Source organism: Rhipicephalus microplus, chromosome 8 (genome assembly GCF_043290135.1).
Source record: "Rhipicephalus microplus isolate Deutch F79 chromosome 8, USDA_Rmic, whole genome shotgun sequence".
NCBI lineage: Eukaryota > Metazoa > Arthropoda > Arachnida > Ixodida > Ixodidae > Rhipicephalus > Rhipicephalus microplus.
The window spans coordinates 54,649,045-54,674,069 of record NC_134707.1 but is presented as its reverse complement, the minus strand read 5'-3'; the positions used below and the strand labels follow the sequence as shown (position 1 = coordinate 54,674,069).

At 42.4% G+C, this 25,025-nt stretch overlaps 1 protein-coding gene across 1 annotated transcript; it reads left to right on the top strand.

Annotated features, from left to right (window-relative positions):
• Positions 1-25,004, top strand: LOC119165432 (15-hydroxyprostaglandin dehydrogenase [NAD(+)]). The gene is made up of 7 exons (XM_037417611.2): positions 1-317; positions 8,956-9,079; positions 16,532-16,638; positions 18,536-18,632; positions 19,882-19,958; positions 22,442-22,593; positions 24,756-25,004. Exons 1-7 carry the CDS (start codon positions 222-224, stop codon positions 24,877-24,879), a joined length of 777 nt encoding a protein of 258 aa, XP_037273508.2. The 5' UTR covers positions 1-221; the 3' UTR covers positions 24,880-25,004.
• The last annotated feature ends 21 nt before the right edge of the window (positions 25,005-25,025 follow it).

Genomic DNA, 25,025 nt, shown 5'->3' with positions numbered 1-25,025 from the left:
GGGCCCTGGCGGGGGCGATGCTTGAAATAACACCACCACCGTCGCCGGGCGACGAGCCTGACTAGGTAGCCGTCCCCCGGCATCTAGTCTTGCACCAGGAGTGGAGCGAAGTCGTCGGTGCCTCGGACCGGTGTCCGAACGACTACAGCCATTACGTACTCGCGCCCCGGCCCTCGCTCCCGTTACTATAGACAAGTGGGACCGGACATCTACTTTACACGATGAAGGACTTCAAGGGCAAGGTGGCCATCGTGACGGGAGGCGCTATGGGCCTTGGAAGAGGCATCGTTGAATCTCTGTTGCAGAAAGGTTGCAAGGTGCGTCGGTCGCCACATCTACTCATCCCGAACCCTAATCCCTAGTACGTGCCCCAGTTCCCGACCTCTCTGGAATTTACCCGCATGGATGGCATCGCGGATATGTTTGGTTGGCCAGCGCAAGAGAAGAGTTGATCATTATGATGAAACGCATTTTCTATATGATGCCCGGGCTCTCTGGCGTGTGGCAAGGTCACAGAGGATGTGAGGACCTGTGCCTGCTAAGTTCGGTTGCTGAAGCACACAGTATCATGGATGTTTTAGAGCTTTTTTACACTCCATACCAGTCGTAACTTCTCTCTGTGAGGATTGTGAATGCCGCCGGAGAGCTAACACACACACACACACACACACACACACACACACACACACACACACACACACACACACACACACACACACACACACACACACACACACACACACACACACATACTCACACACACACACACACACGCACAAACAAAAAATGTTGGTTCACACTTCTTAGGCATATATGCTATCTCTAAAGCAGCTTCCGCTTTGCCCGCTTCTATCACTCAAACCTTATGCATTTTGGTTCATGTTTTAAAGCGCTTTCTCATCTTGTTACCATACGTCACAACTTATTTTTTTTTTAAATTGTGATCATGAACCACACGCTTGCCAGAACAGTTGGTGATTTGCAAATAGCACAAAACGAAGTGCCGTATTGGATATTCTTCAAAAAAGTACTGCACTAGCAGAAAGTACTGCACTATATCCTCCACGCATTTGGATATTTCTCTTCTAGAAGTGTGAGCCCTCTAATGCCATTGAAAGTACAATTTTCTCAACTAGGCGATGATACATTCGGTAGGAACGGCTAATTGCTTCAACATCTGTGCACCCCTAATGGTATTCCTTCTGAAGCTGACTGCAGCTACCGTTCACGATAACCGAGCTTTGCTCATATTTATAGAATGCAACGTCACCTACATACAGCCGACATAAAGCAACTGCTTGATTCGGACAGAAAACAGGAAACTAAGTACTTGATCTGATAAGTTTATCCGCGTAAGTACGCAATTTCTACACTTCGAAGCAACGCCTGTCCATTATTCATAAATCCAGTTCATCACTCCTCCCCCCCCTTTTTTTTTCGTTCAGAAGGAACAGGGCTTCATACATGTTCATAAAGAGGCCTACACATTTTGAACACTCATATCGTCTAAAGTTCGCTTTTTTTTGCATTCAGACACTAAACTACCATGTTGGTGGTAATTTCGCATGACAGAGAGTGTTTGGAGCAAGCTACAAAAATTTAATTGCACACAACCTAAAGTAAAGATCACTTCATTTCGCCTGGAATGAAAATAATAAATTGGCAGTCAAAGCGGCGATCCCGGCTAGTTTACTTGAGTCACTTGTAATCATACTCGTAGCGCAATACAAAAACGAAAGCAAACAGACGCAGACACAAGGAGGACATACACAGGACGTGCGCTAGACATCGACTGATTTTATTATTAAAATACAGTGCAAAGGAGCCAAAAAGCCCACGAGCACATCGAGATTCGATGGTGCGCATGCGTTCATGTCCACAGGTTTTTGGCTTTTTGATGTGGTTATTCAGCGAAGAAAGAGTTGATGTCTATCAACCATATTGTGCATGTGTTCCTTACTTTTGTTTGCGTCTGTTTTTTTATTGCGCTATGAATGTGAACACAAAAAATAGGCATGTTGAACCAACGTTCCAACAGCGCCTTTAAAATAAAGCAGTTTGCGGGACGATAAGTTTTGGGCTAAAGAATTGTGGAGTTTATTAGGTAAATAGTGAATATACTATTTGGCCCGTAAATAGTCCTACGGGCCCGTGCATGAAGATGAAGAAGACAAAGCATATAGACTGGCGCGAGCTAATCTCTATGGCTGGCGCTGCGCTCTTCGTAAGGTCTGTTCCTTATGCCCAAGCCTTTGGCGTACCACTCCGACAAGAAGACGTATGCGTAGAAGTCCACGCAGGGGCTCACACTGGTGTTGAGCTTGCCACGCAGGTAACGTTCCGTCCATATGCAAGCGTCTGTCTTGCACTTCGTGTCGGAGCCGCCAAGCTTGACCTCGTGCTTCAGCAAATGCCTGGCCGCCGGTGCATTCACTTCGCTGCCGTGCTGAGGTGTTGTGGAGTTGTACACGAGTAGCCACATGGAGCGGTTGAAGAGCTTGAGGATGGTGGTGCTGTTTTGCAGTTTGTACGTCGACAAGGCCACACCCACCAGCACCATGACGCAGTTTGTACGTCGACAAGGCCACACCCACCAGCACCATGACGCAGTTTGTACGTCGACAAGGCCACACCCACCAGCACCATGATTACACCGACAGTGCACACGACCACGTAAGGAAGCCGAGTGTGCGTCGTCTGGATGACGTGCGAAGGATATTGCGTTCGCACCACTCGGTACTTGGCCTCGGAAGAACTGCTCCGCTCACCGGACTCCTGATACAGGACACTTGGACTCGGCTCCATGTTGTTCCAGAGGCTCGAAAGTACTGGCACGTAGCGATATTGTTCATATCACTGCTGAATTAGGAATGACGACTACTAGACTGCACCACCCTGCGTAGTATAAGAGAAGCTGAAATCACCCCGAATTGATATTTTGAACCGTGAAGCTTCTGTGTGCTCACCGCAGTGGTATACAATGATTACGTTGCTTGTTTTTTTATACGAACGACGTGTGTATGATCCTATTAGCGGAAGTTGCAAATCTCTGGAAGTGAAATGCTAGAAGAGCCTGTACTGCGCTATGTGAGTGCACGTCCAGAAACCCCTGGAGACGATATTTACCGGAAGCTTTCCACTGCATCGTCTCACGTAGATTGAACCAATCTATAGGATTTTGAACCTTTCGAACCAACATATTTTTGCGTTGCGTTGTTTCAGTATTTGACACTGCAGAATAAACGCCTCCTAAGCGATATGGGCTTGAAACGCTTCATATACTGCTTAACGACTGAAGGCAATAATAGAAAACCTGTGTGAACTTTCATAAATGTTTCATTCTCCTAGAAATCACCGGCACTGTTCATACCAAGCGAGCTGCACTAGACATTAATATCCCGTAACGCGTGTCTTTGGTGCTTGCGCCAAGCGAGGTTATAACTTTTTTATTGTGGATGACGCAGCCTTCATTGCAAGCACAAGTAACGAACCTGAGCGTTTAACCACCGTTTCAAAAAGGCCGCGAGAGCCAGCTCACCCTTTATTACAAAGCACCCTTGTAAGCGAATGAAAAATTGCCCCCCGTTCTTCGAAAGCATGTGGGCTTAGCTATCAGTATGGTCACACGTATCGAATGTCAGGATCATTGTTTCTGACAGCTCAAAGCCAAGGAGCACCCCTGTGTTTTCCGACCCGCTGTACGCCCATCTCAATTAGCGTCGGTGCATGGCATGCTCTCTCGCCGTCTTATCCGCGCCACCTTATCCGTTCTTGTTCAAGTTGACGAAGCGTGTGCAACCGTGAGAGACTGCAGGTGGTGTGGTCCTGGGCCTTTCGTTGCGGGAACACAAAAGGGTGGGGGCCACGGTTCTCTTGTCTCTGAGATCTTAATGGTCTGTGTGCTTCCTTGGCATTGTTCCTGGTACTTGCACGGTCGAGATACTGCCGCTTCATTGAGCCCGCATTAGCCTAGTGACTCGAGACCCCGGCCACACCTCTTTCGAAGGTGTGGTCTCCGGTCGTGACCAACAGCTTACCACGGAAAGCCCCTTGAAGAGTATTGCAACAAGGCAATACATGTATGTGGCGTTTATCTCTCAGTTTAAAATTAATGCGCTTTGTTCCCTTAGTTTTTATATTGCTTGGTTAGTTTTCTGAGTTTTCTTATTGCTCTTAGTTTCTTTATTGGTCACTTTTTTTAGTGTTAATGGAATGAGCTAAAGTTAAATGTATTTAAATTGTTTACTATAGGGCAAGTTCATTTGTACCAACGGATATAACTCAACAGTTATCATGCATTGACTAAACTTCTAATGCATTTACTTTATAGGCAAGCAAATATTTCATCTAGAAAAGCAACCTAAAACCACGTCCTTCTTTCACGAGTGTATTACACGATTCGAGTCAAGCTATACGACCTTTATGAGCATTAAATGCATTTTGGTCGACGCGGTTTCTGAGAAACCGAAACTCGGCGCACGAGATGTAGTCAGAGTACCACTGATTTCGCCGTGATGCCAATATTAGGAGTACATTAACCGTCACAATTATAATTTATTGTTTTCAGCATACTATCTGTAAATAACTCTTTTTTAAGCCAACGTTAAGTTTGAATCAACGTGAAAAATTATCGGTATCAATTTTTCAACTGTATGAAAACAATTTTTGGTGTGTAAGGATCGCAGCGAAAATTCAGTCACAAATTGGAGTCTAAACTTTCAGATGAAGGGACAGAGTGCATATATTATCACTTAGATCACTCTGCTCATGTGAAACATGCAGCGCACCTTACCTGTAACAATTTAATGTATTCGTCGCACTTTGTGCGCACCTTCATGTTCGTGCAAAATTGGCATAAAATACAAGTGGAAATGAAGCATCCCGCACATTAGATAATTCAAGATAAGCTGCAACGATGTGCGCAAATAAAGACAGGGACACGAAAAGAACAAATCGGGTCGGGCGCTGCGCCCTGGTCTTTATTTGCACGTACCAGTTTACCTTGAAATATGGACCATCTCGTCCAGGTACAAGGTTTTCCGAACCACACATAAGTAGTGCTGCGCAACATAAATGACTATGAAGTCGGATAACCAGAACCGTCACAATGGATAACATTTGACGCATGGATAATCTCCAAGCTTTTCCTCTTCATCTATATTTTCCGCTCTCTGTTTCTCATGGCGCAGGGTTTTGTGACTTACAAAGGCAAATATTGCTAATCTCGCTTCATGACCCTTATCACAACCCTGACATGCGGTGTGAATTACCCAGCGCAAGAAATAATGCCGGTCTTTCCAGACTGATTATTTCAGGGCAATACCAATTAGTAGAATCACGTGATGCGTAATTTAAAATATCCTGTTCACGTGGCCGTGCTCTTGTAACGATAAAAACTTCTTGTAATTTCCAGCTTGTTCTTTGGCATGCGTTTTGTCTTTAACACTGAAAAGATTCTATTTATAATTAGCAACCTTCTAAACCGGCAGTGTGTGTGTTACTCAAAGGGATTGCTCGTCAAGATATTGTCACGTAAGAGTGAGGGTAGCCCGAAGACAGGAGACCGGGAGGTTAGTAGAAATAGGAGGAGATTCGTTTATTTGGCGGACTTGCGCCCACTCAAGGAAAACAGACACACCGGCTTAGCGGGAGGCGAACAGCGCGTTCGACGGCCGTCGGGTAACAGAAATGTCCCACTGAAACGCAAGGCGCGTTCACCATCCGAGATACACAGTCGCCGTAGCGTCTGGCGCTATCTCGTTATCAACGAATGGTCGACGTGCGGGCCATGATATTTGCAGATGAGTCGCGGTGCATCCTGGACCACGATAAGGCCGCGTGCCGGCGGTATCGGCATGCGCAACACTATCCGCAGTACGCCTCGGGGCAATATGATACTCATGTATAATGTGGCGCACCAACCAGTAGCAGTGCAAACGCAGTGGCGACAGTGGTAATGGAGAATTTCGTTTTGTTCTGTGCCACGCCACCACGCAAGCAACTTGCCGCTTTCCCAAATTCACTGGCAAGTAAATGTGTGCCGCGCAACTACATATTTCGAATGGGTGAAAAAAGAAGCATTGCTTTTAGGTTCTTCTTTTGTTTCTTATACTGACAGCCAATGCAACCTTGATGCCATGGTTTCTGATCACCAGTAAAATAAATGGGATAAGTCTTCTGTGTTGTTCTCAGCGTTGATAAACTATACAGACAATTTCCCCTACACATCAAACGTATATATTCATTCCCATTTATTAAAAGGTTTCCAAAACGTTCAATAATAATAGCTTGTGGTGTTTGAAGCTCCAATATCATCCTGTGCTCGCCTGGTACACCGAAGGGGAGGAGGGGGAAAGTTTGGATCAAGTTTCGCAACCTGTAGTAACCTGAATTAATGTGCACCAAAATCCAAGTGTGCAGGTGTTCTGGCATTTCGCCCTTATTCATGTGTGCATACAACGGTCGGTAATTCAACTTGCACCCTCAAGAATGACAGCGTGACGGCTTACCTGCTAAGCTCCCAAAGGAAGTCACGAAGTATTTTGCAGAGGCAACCAAGTTCACTCCGTTTTTTTTTATTTGTCAAAGCCAACGCAAACTTTCTGACTCATCTCCAACGCACTTCACTGCGGCGAGCGCTCGGTAGACTAATCTTCTGGCACCTTAGCAACCATTTCACGTTGCTTAATACTGAGGCATAAATTACAGCATTGAGAACAAGACCATAGTATTGAGGTGCTGTTATGGCTAAGAAGGAGGCGTGCATTGTTTGCATGCGTTTTATTTTATTTGTTTATTGTACCCACAGGACCCGAGGTCATTACAGAGGAGAGTGGTGAACAGGAAATTATACAAGATTTCATGGCAATAACGCAAGAAGAACATTATACAACCGCGCAGTGAAACAATAGACTAGAAATAGCAGTACATACAATAGTAAAAAAATGCTTTGCAATAATAATATAAACAAGGTAACATGACATTAATTCCTGTCAATACATCATTAGGACAAAAATAACAAGATGTCATGAATTCCAAGTTGAGGAAGGTTAGGTATAGCCTTGCAAAAAAGTTTGTTATTTGTTATCAATGATGGTGACCATGTCTTTGCGAAAGTGGATCCATTGCCGAAATGCTCTAGGGAAAAAGGAATGACTAAACGTGTCAGTATTTCCTGCTTGAATTGCCCAGCGTTTTGCATTGCTCGGTCCGGTCGTGTTGGTGTGAGTGATATAACAAAGAAAAGTTTGGAGTCTTCTTGGCAGCCCGGCCTTCTCTGATGGGCGGCTCGTCAAAACGCTTTTGGAGCGATACTGCACAGTGCGACAGTTAGCTTCCAAAATGTTGCGTCTCAGTGTGCTACGCTGGAAATGTTTCAGTCAACTAATATAAATTTCCCTGTTCCTATTGTGTTCAGGAATGAAACCTTGGCAGCATTGCTTCTTGCAATAGTTGTGGCGCCTTTTTTAATTACATTATAACGAAGGTAATCATTCGCATACTCGTGATAAAATATTGCAGCTACAGTTTTACACGCCGTTTAGAAATAAGGCATGCCATTGCTTATCTACGCAGATTGCCTCAAATTGCAATTTTTCGCCAACGCGATAAAAAAAAAAGACCAAAAATGAACAAGCTATCATAGTAATGACGAAATATCACCTTGTAATAAGGACAAAAATTGTTTCTTATTAATTTCTCAAACCAGTAATATTATATAAATTATTGGTCGTGAGGCAGTTTCACTTGAATGCCCAAAGTCTTAAACGCCCTCTAGGCAATACTATTTTTTTCCCGAAATATAACGCCTCAATAACTACTTCTTTCATTCAGATATACCTGCACGATATTTTTTCAGCATGATCGGCGATGGTCTAAAATTGACCGGGTACACGTGATATGGAATGGACCATTTATATGCACACCCGTGGTACACGTCTCATCATTGTAGGTGCAACAGAGAACCGCAAGAACGTAACAGTAAACGTTGACGCACAGGAATGTATGTCTTCTTTTTGTCGTTTCTCACACAAGGTGACGCTCAATCAAGCCACCCAAATATTGGCACTCGTACATTCATGTTATTCACACACATGTGTTATTTCTCTTTTCCTTTGTTTTTGAGTTCAATTATTTATCGAACTCAAGATAAATAATCTTGAGTTCGATAAATAATTTATTTATAGGCACAGGCAGTGGATTTTAGTGTAGAGGAGAATTAATTTCTCTCATCTGATCTGCCCACTGCTGGCTTTTTCTGCTTTGCCCCATGCATTAGCATCACTCCATAAATAAACAAAGTACAATATACCGTGCATCGATCATACATGTAGGGTAGCTGGGCTGGACCGGCAAAGAGGCAATTCAATGCCTCACAAATTGTCGCAAGCCGTTTCAGTCATTGAACCACACAAGTAGCAGCAAAGAAAGTTCTTTACGAAAATCCTAAAAAAGCAGCCTTTGCAATAGAAATTTTCATAACAACAAATGAGACATCGTCAGAACAACATTCATATTAAATGCGAAAGAGGGGTGCTTTACAAAAAAGGCACTAAAAAGAAGAAATTGGTGACGCAAGCACTCTGTAATCGCACGCAAACAGTGCTACGCAGGCACACTGTTTGTGTACCTGTGTCTTCGTTCTTTTCTTTTGTTTCTGTTTTTTACTACACCTTTTTTCTTCAATTTATCGTGAATCATTACCACGCAACCCAAATGGCTGTTTTGCTAGAACGTTCATTTTTTTCAGACCTGCCTGCAATAATTCAATTAATAACAACATTTAGGTATAACATTTTTTATTGGCAAAGGCACGCAGCAAGGAATATGTGTAGGTACCCACAACTATGGGACACCAAATTATGCAATCACTATTCATCTAATGAAATTGTGGTAAATACTCGTACTACCTACTTTAATCGCAACTCAAGGTGTTTCTCTTCCCGATTCCCGCAGGTGTCTATACTTGACATAGACGAACCCATGGGCAAGCAGACGGCCGCCGACATGGTGAAGAAGTTTCCCAACGCTAACTGCGTGTTCTACAAGTGTGACGTCACCAACGATGCCCAGTTCGAAGGTAACGCAGCATGCATGGCGCTGTTTGTTCTAGGAAAGCTGTGTCTCCGGGAAATGAACAGCATCTATTAATACGTATGATGACATAAGCTATGCTACTTCATGCACAAGAAGTTTGGAAATAATAACTGCTGTAACAGAATGGAATGTGGGGCGAGTTGGTTTGAAAACATTCTTGGTCACAATGCGGCACGTGTACAGTGGACGGGAAAACGGAAGGCTAAAAAACAGAAGCCGTGCTAGTTTGTATTTTCGCCTTCCGTTTTCCCGTCGGGTTATTACGGCAGTCTGGAATATAGGCTCAAAAGCATATTACTTGTAGTTAAATTTATTATTTTTCGTGTATTTGCCATTTCATTTCATTATTTTTGGTTTTAAATTTCACTGCTTACCTAAAATAACATTTACCAGTCCCTACGTTGCATTATTGGCCAATCCCCCAAAGTGGGTACGTGCTATGTATCTAGGATAGCGAAGCGAAGCAAAGCAAAGCCTTTAGTTTTCTCTCCCACTATGTGCGCACCGAGTTGTTACCAAGAATACTAACTACCACTGAAGATAAATCGCGTTTCTGGACACAATCGAAGTCTTTCACTCAGTGTTAAGCTTCAAACACCTCTTTAAATGCAGTGTCCAGCTTAACGCAAATTGATGGTATCTGTGAACACTTGCAGCACACTGTATTGTTTCACAGAAATTCTGGTGTTGGCGTCAGCATTGGTGTCATTGGTTGTGAGTAAAAAAATCATCATCTTATCCGTATCCGCAAGGTTGAGAACGATGCAAATGAAATAAAGGATTAGAAATTCCCTAGTCAGACTGGGGATCGAACCAGGGTCATTTGAGGCTGAATGGGTATCAAACCCGGTTCGTTTGCGTGGCAAGCGAATGTTCTGATTGATTGATACGTGGAGTGTAACGTCCCAAAATCAGCATATCATTATGAGAGACGTCGTAGTGGTGGGCTCCGGAAATTTCGACCACCTAGTGTTATTTAACGTACACCCCAATCTGATCACACAGGCCTAGAGCATTTTCGCCTCCATCGAAAATGCAGCCGACGCAGCCGGGATTCGACCCTACGACCTGCGGGTCAGCAGCCGAGTACCTTAGCCACTGGACCACCACGGCGGGGCCAAGCGAAAGTTCTTCTACATGACCATGCATGTGTTTGTAAATACAGTGAAAATGACTTCCTCTGCTTGGAAATGCAGTGAAACTAGCTTTCATGCTGCACAACCACACGTGTCTTGTATATATGCTTGACAAGGCAACATGATATATTGCAGTAATAATGCGTGGTACAAGAGCCCATTGCCAGCTGGCGTGACAACATGCGATTACCATAATGGTTTCGTTGTTTAAAGGCGGTGACTCACTATAAAAGGTACACACGCTACTTAAGGCCAGGTAGTTGATGCGTAGCAAGTTAGAAAAGACTTCATGCACTAAGTGTTTCAAGCAAGCACCAGGAACGGAATATCGCTATCACATTCAACACGTAAAGGCGAAGCTTTAGGATTCCTTTATTTTTAACCCTGTTTTCGGCCTTGACTATGAGAAGTTTTGCAGCTTTAAAACAACCCGGAAACATAGAACAAACACATCATCAAAGAATCCAAGCTAAATTTTGTGTGACGAAATAACACAATTACTTTCCTTGGGTACTGCTAGCATTTCACTCAGTTATTTCTCTTGGGAATCGCAATGTTATCCTTGGCTGACCAGAGAACTGTAGGCCGGTAGAGAAAATGTTTGTCAGTGCATGCATCTGTATCCATCCTAGGTCTGGACGTACCGTGCTGACCCCAACGCACCAGGTTTAAGTGCTTGCTGAAAAAATTAACAATTTTTAATGCTCTACAACTCCAGAATTTTATAAATGAGGCATCGTAACAATGAAAGAAGGCAACACTTTTTTTTCTTATTAGAGGAATATTATTTAAAGATGATTGATTGTTATGTGAGGTTTAACGTCCCGAAACCAATATGATTATGAGAGACGCCGTAGTGGAGGGCTCCGGAAATTTTGGCCACCTGTGGTTCTTTAACGTGCACCCAAATCTGAGCACATAAGCCTGCAACATTTCCGCCTCCATCGGAAATGCGGCCGCCGCAGCCGGGATTCGATCCCGCGACCTATTATTTAAAGATACCCCTTTTTGAAATGTTTCGTATTCCCCGACAAATCTTGCACGTGAGCAAAATATCTGGCATCTTGGCTGTGCCTTCATCTTATTTTGCACTTCGATTAATGCCTATAAGTTTCTCTAATAACCAATCTTCGCAAATGTCATGAGGCGAAATGGCGGGTCATATCTGTGGTAAGACCTTCCGCACAAAAGTACACAGAGCTGGACCTGCCAGATTCGAACAATGCCTTCAAGGACACCGTAATCTGTGCCGCAATCGTTCTCTAAGGACACCGGCCCCGTTTGTATGTCGAAGTCGGTCAGGGCATTTACCGCGGAAATGATTCCCATTCATCCATTGCGCTGCGTTCAGACGCACACAAAAACGCTATAGTCATCCATCAAAATTTTTATTTCGCTCACTGAAAAGAATATATGACAGCTCACACGCTGCAGATAATATAAATACTTAATAGGAATAAGGTTTAAAACAATCAATATCGTTCGCAAAGCGTTTCTTCGTAACATGTTCGTTAAGCTGTACAAGGCGCGCGAACGAACGTAAGTAGGCCATGGATTGCAATCTTTGGAATACTAAAGTGAACATCACTCTGATGGATCTTCTTAGTCACAAACTGAAACCTTCTTGAAGCGATGGGGTCAAAATATCACAAGGCATCACTTATACATCACCCGACACAAAATGATCTGAAATTAAGTGCAGACGACCAGGCATTCGTGTACAAAAGATTTCGCGCTCCAAAAGCCGCTGGAGTGGTTACCAAACGTAACAAAAACTAACACTCCGAGATGAAAACACTGAGAGAAAAGCAAAAGTGAATGGCGTGACAGCAGGTAGACGGAGATTACACGGGAGCTGGCTGCCACGCATTGCATATTCAAGAGCTGTTTCTCCCGAAGGCGTGGTCTGCCGGAAACGGAAGTTTAGTGTCGTGAAGATATATCTTTTCAGCGCAGCCGATGGCCACTGTCTAAGCAGGAAGGCTGCGCATCGTAAATAAGGCGTAGCAGCGGCAGAAAAAATAAGCGTTCTCCATTAATTACACGCCAAAGGGAAATGAGTGCATGTGAGTACTGTCAAAGTGAACGGCAGGAGAGAAACGGTCCCACGACCGTATACTTTATAATACATCGGCCGCGTGACAGCGCAGTTGCGTCGAAGGACGATTGAGTAACGACGAACGGGGATGATCAAGGTGAGCCGGCAAAAGGCAAGTGCTCGATCATATAAGCGTCTAAGATATCCGTCGGAACGGATGGCAGCGCGCCTTTTGTGTGACTTGGCCGCACACGCAGGAGTGGAGGAAGGCCGCTAACGCGAGTAAACGGAGCGAGAAACGAGAAAAGACTTTCGATCTGCAGTAACAAGAAGAAGGACAACAACAAAAAAAAGACAACAACGGCAACTGTCGTGATTATGTGGGACACCGCAGTAAAAAAACCGCACTTTCGTCGTCTCACGGCCGCTGTCCCATGTATGCCGCGTGCCTCGGCTATGCACGGCACCGCAAACTACATCCCTTCCGCTCTGCTCGCTACCGCACGCGGATTACGTACAGAACGCAGCGCCTTCCTCGCCGTCCTTCTCGAAAACGCCGGCTTTCCGGAGCACTTGGCTCCGCTGAAAGATGGCAGGCGGCGAGGATTCTAAACTGCTAAGTCGCAGCTAACCACACCCTCACTTATTACCCCCTCCCACGGTTACCCGTACTCAAAGCCCGCTAGGACTCTCGGCATTTGTTCCGGTGTACTGCGGGCCTGCGACACGGGATGTTGTGCTGTGGCGACGCGCCAGTGTACGTTGTGGGCGTGTTATCTCGCAGCTTCCTTCTTGGTTGCACTGAGAGGCGAGCCCTCGCAAATAACCCGCCGCGTCACTCCGTTAATAGTCCTCGCTTGGAAAAGCGCACTGCCGCACCTTCGGCGCCCAGCTGTACATAATTTCGGAGCATGTATACGTAACTGCCGCATGGGAGCGGCATAACACCGTACACAGAAGTGGCGTCTTGAATAGTCTTGCGTCCCACATCGGGCGGCCCGATTACCGCGCTGTGGTCGTTGGGGCTGAAAATGCGTGTCATGTGGTTAGGAAAACAAGAGTTCGGTCCGTTGTATGTCGGGACAAACATAGTTGCTTTGAGGGCCTAGCATTTGTAAGGGTAAGAGTAGGCAAAAGGGGTGTAGCCTACCAATATTCGATGTGAGCCGAGTTCCGGGGAGAGCCACATTAATGAAGAGCTAGGACATATTTCATAACCAATGAGTTCCTTTGCTGACGCTTTCTGGAGTTCTTATTCAAAACTTCATGGTATTAATTCGACTGAGCTACCAATAAAGACAAGAGACCTCTTTTTTTAACGCATGCAATTTTAAGGTGTCCTTTTGCCAACAGGTAATCTAACTAGACTGCCGAATAAACATTACACGTCCAACACCATTTCGCACCACGAAGTTGGGTTTCTAATTTGATTAACGAAGGGACGTTGAAATAAACAAAACAAGAAGTGAACTTCACAGCTAAGAATTTTAAACGTTGGCTGTTATTGTTTGCTTTTTATCTTAAATATCCAACTGGACGGTCAATTAAACCAGAGATGACATTTTGTGCATCTAGTTATTGTTTTATGTGAAGAAAACAACCCAATTTCTATAAAAAAGCAATATTTGGTATAAAAATTTCGAAGACCGGGTTACTTGGGTCTTGGGGCAGCTGAAATGAAAAAAATAGCTTAAAAATTTAGACCTAGCTGTCTGGTAGATTCGTATGTAGGGGCTAACAGAAATCATAGGGCTAACAGATCCACAACTAAACAATCGAATATTGTCGTACAGTTTAGCAGAGATTTCTGATCTCGGTTCATTTGGTGCTATTCAATGTGTACGGAAAGAAGAGTGCCAGAAACTGACTGACGGACTGACTGACTGACATACTGAGTGAATGAATGAGTGAGTGAAAGAGTGAACGAGCGTTGTTTCTCATTCATTCTGCCAATGGAACGTGGCTTGGGTGGTGAAATACCAAACGCAGAATTCAGCGATCAGATAGGGAATGCTGAAGCGTGTGACTCACCATGAGTAGTGCTCGGTTTACTCGCTTGCTCGGTAACGATTGTTCCTTCACAGAAGAGAAAATAAATTTTACGTCCCTGTCCTACATTCCCAGTGCCAACCCTACAAATCCAATGATAAAGTGTTGGCCAGCGTATATGTTGTGGGACAAGCAGGCTATGTTAATTAGAACCTGTTTGAGAAGTTTCAATTATCTGAAATTGCGGTTTTTCCTCTACAACCCATTGCGGTTTTCCAAGCCATGCGGTTTTCCTCTACAACCCATTGGTATGCAAACGCACGTCGGTAAAGCGAAAAATCCACGATAGATGGCAGTTGGCCCGCGCTTGCAATTTGCAGCCGATATCACAACTCCAACGGCACGACGCGAATTAACATAAACAACGGATCCTTTGCAACCAACACAGCTGTAAAATCTGATAACAAGCCAAAAAACACGACCGACCTGTTTGTACGTTCAAAGTACACGGCGTAGTTAAGAAACAATGCGAGAAACAGATAAGTAAGAACTTGATAACGACTCCATTTACACATATTGCACCTTCGAAGTTGTGAAAGGAAAGGCCTTTGTCATGTACTATCGCGATTGCAAATCTAACTATGTCAGTGCGTATACAAGTGCGGTTACAATGGTCAGTGAGATCGGTGCGCGCAGTTAAGAAACTAAGTCCTTGGTGGTCTTGCGTGGCTACGATGTTTCCCAGTGGAAGCGGCGCGCCGGAGACATGGCGCTATCCTCATGAAAGAGAAATACAAAAGCCAAACAGGTCGAGCTCGCTATTGAGGACGCTGAGGCATTCGCAGCGGAAGATCAGGGCTCTCGGCAACAGGGCATAGCAATAAATTGAGTTCGAGACTAGCTAGACGATGCAGCAACCCATCTTCGAAAAAAAAGAAATCTCTAAAGGCTGCCATGTACGACTTTTTAAGTCACATCGCTTGCACCTGAACGTGGTAGATTTATTATTGCTGCTTTTTTTTCGATTTGTTGTGTGGTTATTTTGTTTTATCACTACGCCGATCGTATTTTTCGGGGGGGGGGGGGGGGAGGGGGCTTATCTGTGAGAATTTCGGTGCGGCGAATATGTTACGTAACTGATTTCGAGGTCACCGGATAGATTAGAGCCCGCGCTTCGATGCTTCTTCAGATAATTCAGCAGACGAAAAGTTGAAAACTAAGTTCTCCCCCGCTCCCCAAGAAAAGGTAATTAAAAACTTTCTTCTTAACATTACGCAGCCTTATCAAGATTCTTTTCATCTTGCAGCGTCTTGTAGAACAAGCAACCTATATGTTTGTTATCTCCACAGAAAAAAAAGATAAAAACGAGCAAAACGCAGTCAGATAAACTGATATCGAAACTAGCTCGTGGCCCAACGACAGTGGAAAAGACACATAGAGAGTAAAGGAGAGCACAGAATAGCAAAAAAAAGTGCTAAAAAAAGCGTCAGTTATTGTCCGTATAGTACAACGAGGACACACACAAAAATCAACAATGGTATTCGTTATGTCCAAAAATATGAGTTTTTTTTTAATATTGAATAACTTTGTCTGTGTCACTCATGGTATCACGGGGTGACATATTGCATAAGAAAATGTACTCAATTCGTAAATGTTTGACGCCAAAAAAAAAAAAAACACGGCTAATAAAGAGAGAACATTTTAGATAATTCCTGAAAAGGTTCAAAACAAACTTTCGATAAGGCCACAGGGTTGACGCCAAGCTTCATTAAATGCGATTATTTTCACAGGACTAAATTGCCCAATTTATAATAAATCACGACGATTATGTGTTTAGGTGGCGGTCTTACTTGTTTGTTCACATGCAAAATTAGAAAGCATATGCTGAAGGTTATGTGTAATATCTGGAAAATAAGATAACTTCAATACAGGTAAGTGTGTCGTATGATGTATGATAATTTTGAAAAAAACTATTATATAGCCAGCATTACAGTGATGTCGCTCAGCTGCATTGGTGGTAGTTATGGTTATAACAAATAGAATACTGGTTCAATGAGCACTCGTATGACACCAAGTGTGAGCTAGCGCATAATTTTTCCCTCAAATTTTGAAAACATATTGCTACAAGGCAATCCTTGAACTCTTCTGCTTGAGTAAATATTCAGTGCGCTGAATATCAGAGAGAGAGCGACTACTAAATACCTATTAGGCAACATCTCTACGATATTCACTAGCATTTCATGTAAATCAAGGATGCTTCTGGGCTTTTCAGATGGCTTTAAGAAGACCAAGAACCACTTTGGTGGTATTGACATCCTCGTGAACAACGCAGGCATTGCAGGAGAAGACCAGTGGCGAAAGGTCTTCTCTGTGAACCTTGTGAGTAAATGAATCATTTATTGGCATAGGAGGCATTGAAAATTCACCATCCTTACTGCTTTTTTTTCTTTCGACATTGATATTGAAGCTAAGAAGCATTAAAATTTGCGGTAGCCTTTTGCGTCCTTCTCCAGTGTTGTCCGAGATTTGCATATGTTAGACCACTACAATATAAACTGCGAAATGAAATTTGGACGGGCTTGCGTGCCCGGAATGCACATGGTTTTTATAAACGAACTGCTACTTTTCAACGTTCGCTTTCATTACGAGATACTGACATTTTTCTTACACAAAACATATAAAAAACGCCCATAGCAGCACAATCTAGTCATCCACTAGCACGGCATTAGTATTAAAGATGTCGCGGTGTCATTTCAAATAAGCCTGTTATACTACTTCTCAAGTAATCTCACAGACCCGTACCTCAAATGTAGTACTAGAGACTAATGATGACAATCGAATACTAGTACCAAGCTACCCCTTCTTTATCGGTAGTTATAAAGTATGTAACATACACCACCTTAAACATATGCTTCTCGTTCTAACGGGTGAAAAATAACTGAAAATTCAGCGCCTGCATGTCATTATTCGAATAGTAATATAGTGTCATGAGATGGAATGGTCACGGACGCAATAATGCGATTGTTGGGAGCTCATTTGCGCTTTTTCTCATTGATCATTTGCTCATCTGCCTAAACACACCGATACTGTAAACAAAGTTGTCCTTCCTGCTGCTGGATTGGCACAGCTATCAGAACGGTTAGTCTAACTCTACGTCATTTCGTGACAACGCTACGTCATCGTGTTGTCGGCGTCTCATAAATACCCTAATCCTTTGTATCCCAGGTGCCAGGTTTGTGGCAGTCTTGTGAATTTTCTTTCTGCCCCAAAATTTTATGATGAGACTTGTGACCCCGAGCTGCCACTAACTTCATTAGTGGCACCAGTGGTAGTGCACTGGAGTGCGACGTTTTTTGTGAAAACTGACATTACTTGCGGCCAGCAAAGACGACGTGTACCTGATCTCACGTGTTTTTTTTTTTGTCATGCTCCCATTTACTCAATACTTGCAGTATCTAATTATAAAGGTATCTACCTTTTTTAACGAGGTCTACAAAACAATATTAGTTTGTAATATTTTGGTGTGATCGGTTAATAACAGTTTTGCGTGCAGTTGAGGCTTGTACACAGGTCTGTGGCACTCACAACTAGCAAGTTTTGTTCTCCGGGTATTCAAAAAAGTGTGCTGAAGTTGGCAGTGTGACGCAGTTCTGGATATTTTTATTATTCTGTGGTAAAAAATATTTTAAAGCATCTCATTGCCTTAGATAAGTTTTTAAGGTACCCAGTTCAATGACGAGCAAATCCGAGACATCATCTTTCGAAATGAATACGACAGCCGAAGTGAAGAAAAAAACGTCTTCGGTACAGATTGCGTAGAAGAGTATATTCCACCAGAGAGACCACCAAGCCATGCACGGATGGTGAACACTCTAGAAACAAAGAGGATGACTAAGTTCAAGATACCTCTAGTCTGATCAAAAAACCAAAAACAATGGCGCTGTGAGAAGAACGATATACACAAAATAGAAAAATGAAAAAAAAAAGAAATTGGCAAAAAAGTAACTGCTTCAGTCTGTTCATGTCTCAAAAAATATTTCAAGAGTTCAGTGCATGGTCGTGCAGTTGTGATCTACACATAAATAATGGCTGCAACAAACGTGGCCGTTATAAAACTTTTATTAAACCTACAAATATCGATGTAACCTTTTTTTTTTCAAAGTATTTCTTAGTAATAAGAACTGCCTGCAATTATATTTTTCTGTCACGTTCACTGCGCACACTGTATGTGAAAAAACAACGGGTTAACGTTTAATTTTGCACCTTTTCCATCAAGGAAGCCTACTACTCCGGCATCCTCCTCGGAATGAAATACATGGACAAATCCAAGGGCGGCAAAGGAGGACACGTCGTTAATGTGTCGTCGGTGTCAGGTACGCTCCATTTAGAGGTAACGTCTAATCACGCCCACGAGAAGCTTTTTGAAAGATACTTGTTTATTTTATTCCTTATGTAATCCTACTACAGTATTAAACCACGAAAGTCAATGTAAGCTTTGAAGAAAAAAAAAACGTCAATGTGTTTCAATGGCCCAAGAATAACTTTCTCTAAAGAATTGTTAACGAGGTGAACTTGCGCGATGCCTGCAGGCTAGAAACGCCAACATTTACTAACACTGAATTGGTGAAAGCAGAGTATGACGCAACATTGCCATCGGTTTTTGGCCATACTTGCAAGTCGGCATTGGCTTTCAATGGAACTGTATGTACCCAACAATTCTTTTAGTGTACCTGCGCCCATAAACCATAACGTAATCAGATACATATTTTTGTTATAAGTAAATGCTCATTATAAAACGGCTTCAAGTAGCTACTTAGGCTATCACCAAACTTCAATATTGTGTGGCAGGCGGAAATTTGCGAACGATCAAGTGCAAACGATCAATTTGCGAACGAGCCTACCGCGATGAGATCCAAAATGGAGATGTGATGGGAAATAACTAGCACTAAGGTAGAGTAAACTATCATTGATACTTTGTATTAACTTGTGAAAATACACATACCCAACCTATATAGAGAGATTAAATATGAAAGAAACAATGAAGATAAGAATTAAGCCTACACTACTGTATCAATAAGATACATGAGTCAAAGACGTACCTGACTTTAACAACGGCGTTGTTAATGACACCTCTATGATCATGCGTATCAATTTTCACTGGTGCGCCAGACTGTGAAATTATTTTCAACACAATCAGCTTGTTGACACCATATTTTTTATTTACATATCGCTGCTCCAAACATAGCTTGGGAATATTGTAAATTTTTTTATATAGTGTCTCTGCATTTTGAAAAACTTGGTAACGTAGTTCTTGCTTACTTACAATGATTCTTGCTGCCATTCCACAGCCACTGTCATTGCCAAGACCATTTTTTCGCACGGAGCCCTACTACATGCTTTACCATTGTGTAATTATTCCCTTTCAATATCTCTGGAAATTCTTCTGGCGCTCATTCCCAAATTGTTCTGGTTACTTCAGTACAATACAAAATTAGCTTAATATTTATGACTCATCGATCACCGTACACCACCAAGATCAGTTCTATTCTGCAATAAGATTATCGTACGCTATGTAAAGCTGGCTATGTTTCGATGAGCTGCAGCAATCTTGTTTCCTTTCAGGGATCTACGTGTTGCCACAGCTTCCAGCTTACAACACATCCCAAGCCGCCATCGTCACTATGACCAGATGTTTCGGAGTAAGTCAATTGACATTTTTTTTCATAAAATGGTAATTGACCTGTGACACACTTTGTACACAATTGCGAGCTTCACTTGTCCTTGCCAGTGGCATCGAAACATTTAAAGTCAGTATATTAGACACAGGCTTTCGCCAAGTGATCTTTCGAATTTACAAAATTTCAAAGTGTGTTCGTCAAAAGCTTCTGACCATTCGACTGAAAATGCTACGTCTTTGTTTGTTTGTTTGTTGTTTTTGTACATGTATAGAATTCAGCATGGCGCTTGGTATCAGTAGTGGTGGAGCTAAACATTTATTGAAAACAGAGAGGTTGCCAGGGAAACAAGCCCCTAGTGGGTCAGCTTCTCTGCAGCACTAGGTGGAGTCCCTAGTCAGGGACCCCATTGGTCGTGGCCGCTGTCCTGGCGCACTTGACCATGGCTTGTTGGGCCGGAACATCCTGGCAACAAAGCAGCACCACCTCCCAGTCTTCTCTGGTTGGATTTGGGTTCGAGGGTAACTAGGAAATCGTATTCATGAGGTGCTTCTCTGAACCGCTTGCCGTGGAATTGCTTTACGGTGCGCCTGCCTTCTCTTGCGAAGGGCAGTCATTCCAGCTGGATTCCACTCAAGCCGCAAGTACTCTTTGTCGGCAAATATAAACACTACGGGTATTAATAATTGAAAATTCGCCGTTCCTGTTCATAATACTATGTCTATTCAAGCAGCGGCGCGAGAATATGGAACGACCTTTGCCAGGACATTCAAATTTCTCAAATTAAACCGGCGATACAATGATGGATTTCTATTGTGACGGGGGCAGATATATTTAGGCACTAACAAAGTACTGCCAGAAGTAAAGATACGACACACTTCCACTGTGCATTGGCAGGTATTTGTGTTGAAACTGATAGTTCTCCGTAATACGTGAACTCCTTCATGGCTGAATATTTGTCAACACAGCCTCATCAAGCGTGAAGCCCACGTAATGTCCTAGTGCTCTCTCATTGTAGAGTACCAATTACTCTAAATCATTCCCCATTTTATCTAAACACAGGCGGCTTTCTGCTCTCCCATAGCAGAGTGACGAGTACTAAACACAGACATTAAGGTTTTCGACTTGATATTGAATGAGACAAAGCAGCACTCAGTGAGCGTTGGATGAACTGAACCTCTCTCTAAAAAAGGTAGCGGCCTTCCCCGAATGAAACAAGCGAAATCCCTCTAAGTAAGGATTATTCATTTCTGTACTTTCATAACGCTGTGTACTTTTGCATATAATTACTTCGCTCAAGGCACTACCATGTTGTACGAGTAGTCCGACGTGCCGCATTCCGTGAGACATGTACAATTGCTCACTGATAAAAATAACATAAATAACATAACATAAAATAACATAAGCGAAAACAAACATGCAGAATATTTGCTGCCACAGATTTGATTGAGGAGGAGGAGGATTAAAAGACGAAGGACAGGGAGGTTAGCCAGTTCAAGTTTGATTTAATTTAGGCAAAACGGAGTAGGCATCTCTTGAGAATATATATTTAGGTGCAGTTTATTCAGGAATAAAAACTATCAAAACAATTTAACGAAATGTTTTAATATTTTTGGTAGAATATGGTATCAAGTGTTTTGAAATATTTTGCCAATTCAACGCATTTACAGGCAGTACTTCATAGACAATCTCTAAAAATCCTAATAAGGTGACACTGGGACATGCACGGATCAAAGCTCCGACTCTCATTAGCTTAGGCAGCTATATCACTCTAAAAGTCATACATACAGCCGGAACTTAAGCTTTAGCTCTCTAGAGTAACGAATAGATTGATTGATATGTTGGGTTTAACGTCCCAAAACCACCATATGATTATGAGAGACGCCGTAGTGGAAAACTCCGGAAATTTCGACCACCTGGGGTTTAACGTGCACCCAAATCTGAGCACACGGGCCTACAACATTTTCGCCCCCATCGGAAATGCAGCCGCCGCAGCCGGGATTCGAACCCGCGACCTGCAGGTCAGCAGCCGAGTACCTTAGCCACTAGACCACTGCGGCGGGGCAGAGCAACGAATAGAGCGTAACAAAAGTAATCGCAGATGTTGCCCGACTTTTCGAACATGCTAAGGAGTGTGCATCCCCATGCGGGCGCGTTTTACCCAGTAATAAAGTAATAAAACAGCCCGCGTTCGATTGTTTACATGTGGTCATGTGCGGAAGTGTATTCATGTGATCATGTGCACAAGTGTTCATGTGCCTAATAGAATTCATGTGTTCATGTGCACATGTGTTATGTGTGGCACAGTATTCATGTGTTCATGTGCCTAATAGTATGCATGTGTTCATGTGCACATTTGTTCGTTCGTGTGACGAAAAGTATTCATGTGTTCATGAGCACATGTCTTCATGTGCCTAATTGTATTCATGGTCCCGAATAGCTCATGTGCCAGAATACAGAGTCGACTAACATGCAGTCTTCTTAACTCCTTCGCTGCTTCCGCGCAGTCGGACATGTACTACAGCCGCACCGGCGTCAAGGTCTACTGTATCTGCCCGGACCCCATCGACACAAGACTCTGGGCCCAGCTGTCGGACTATTGCCGAATGTCCGAAGAGACCGTTGAGTACGCCCACGTCTACGATACGCGGATTCAGCAGTACGTACACTTCTTTATGTAATATGTGCTATGTTACTGATAATAGTTAAACGCATACTTGCGATCGTTCGTTACATGATGTGGCGAAAAACGGCGGCGTTTTTTATCTTTCCAGTAAATTTACACAATTCTGATGCATATCCTATAGGCTCATCAAATCATCAGCAAAATGCACAGTACGAACTAAATCTTCACACCCTGAGCGTAACCTACACATAATATAAGTAATCGCATATCAAAGGCCGCGTTCAAATTACCTTGTGTTACTAATAGTCTATCTCTACCAGTTAACATAAAATATTTTTTTACAGCGAAAGCTGTTGAGATTTCGCCAAAAAAGCCGATTATGGCACCGTAGTTGTCCAGCGCTGCCGCTACCGGTTATCGGTATCACATGAACTAGAAAAAAAAAACTAGACAAGTAAATTATATTGAAGACACAATAGGAATAGAACCAGAGCCCTGTGCGTGGCATGCTCAGTGCTTACTCACGGAGTTATGCCGCTTCTCTACACTACATATAAAAATGAGTCTATGCAGGCTTCATGTAGGGTAAAGAATAGTGTTGGGGTGCGTGATGAAGCGTTCTGATGATGATGGTAGATTTTAGTGGCGCAAGGGCAACTCAGGCCAATGAAGCGTTCTGGAACAGTAAAGTAACAACCGGGAGTCACACAATGTGAATTGCGCAACAGGTGGGTTGTTGACTGCTACTAACCATTGCAGGAACCTCGGGCATAATTCATCATCACCGTCACCCACAACATCAATAAAGAGAACACAATGGTAAAGCAAGAGTGTAGCGGGTACCATGCCTTTCCGAAGAATGATGAACAATGTCATATACCGAATGCTTCCGCACTGCCCGTAAACAATAATTATTCGTGGCGTACTAGGCTACTGTACCTGCTTTCGTTTGTGACTGTGCTGAATGCTCCGCGCAGTCCCTTGGCGGTTATAAGTTTACCATTTTGGTTTCCCATTGCTAAATGTAAATTTTTTAGAGTAAGCATATATATGTGCACACGTAGATTATGCCGTATATATATATATATATATATATATATATATATATATATATATATATATATATATATATATATATATATATATATATATATATATATATATATATATATATATATAAGGGAAAGAGGTGTATATCTAAGGGGTCGTTTTTCCGTGTTTTGACACAATATTAATGAGATCTAACAGACAATAATGCGAAGGAATGTATAGGGAAAGTTATTGAAACTTCCCCTATACATTCCACACACACACACACACACACACACACACACATATATATATATATATATATATATATATATATATATATATATATATATATATATATATATATATATATATATATATATATATATATATATATATATATATATATATATATATATATATATATATATATGTGTGTGTGTGTGTGTGTGTGTGTGTGTGTGTGTGTGTGTGTGTGTGTGTGTGTGTGTGAAAACTTGTTTACGCTTGTCGAAACCTGTTTATGGGCTGAAGTTTCGATAGGAGACCGATATCCAGCAATAAGACCGATAACTTTGGACAATCGTCGATAATTATATATATATATATATATTTATATATATATATATTTATATATAAATATATATATATATGTGTGTGTGTGTGGAATGTATAGGGGAAGTTTCAATAACTTTCTCTATACATTCCTTCGCATTATTGTCTGTTAGATCTCATTAATATTGTGTCAAAACACGGAAAAACGAGCCCTTAGATATACACCTCTTTCCCTTATATATATATATATATATATATATATATATATATATATATATATATATATATATATATATATATATATATATATATATATATATATATATATATATGTGATCATGAATGTCTGAGGCTTCGATGAGAGTGCAATAGTGAGGCAGGTAAGACAGCAGTTCTGAGCCCCTACTTTGGATCGTTTTCTTTATCACATCATTGTAAACTAGTTTTTTCTTCTAACCTGGGCCCCAAATTCACTGCCACGTGCTTATATACTAACGCATTTTCAACTTGATTGTAGCCGATTTGTCGGCTGATGAACTTCTGTCATTGGAAATGAAGATAACGTCGAGTGATAGATTGATTGATTGATTGATCTCATTAATTTTTTTCAGGCCTGTAGTAGTGGCGCACGCCATCATCCAACTCCTGGAGGACGAAAAGAACGGCGGCATCATGTTGTGCCTGCACAAGATTGGTAACAAGTACCACGAGTTCCCGGTCCTGCCAGATCAATGAACAACCCCACTGTTTTTTTTTTATTTTTCGAAACTCCGAACGACCACCTTTGTGCCTTTTTAGTCGCCTCTCAGCAATAAGACTGCCACAGTTTATCCATGACATTAAAACCGTGAACACCTGTTCATATTTTTTTATTGAACATA

Excerpts from the sequence above, each read along its gene's own strand:
- LOC119165432 (XM_037417611.2), top strand. The coding sequence starts at position 222 with ATGAAGGACTTCAAGGGCAAGGTGGCCATCGTGACGGGAGGCGCTATG. Across the intron at positions 9,080-16,531 it reads CAACGATGCCCAGTTCGAAG|ATGGCTTTAAGAAGACCAAG; the intron begins GTAACGCAGCAT and ends TGGGCTTTTCAG. Across the intron at positions 18,633-19,881 it reads TAATGTGTCGTCGGTGTCAG|GGATCTACGTGTTGCCACAG; the intron begins GTACGCTCCATT and ends GTTTCCTTTCAG.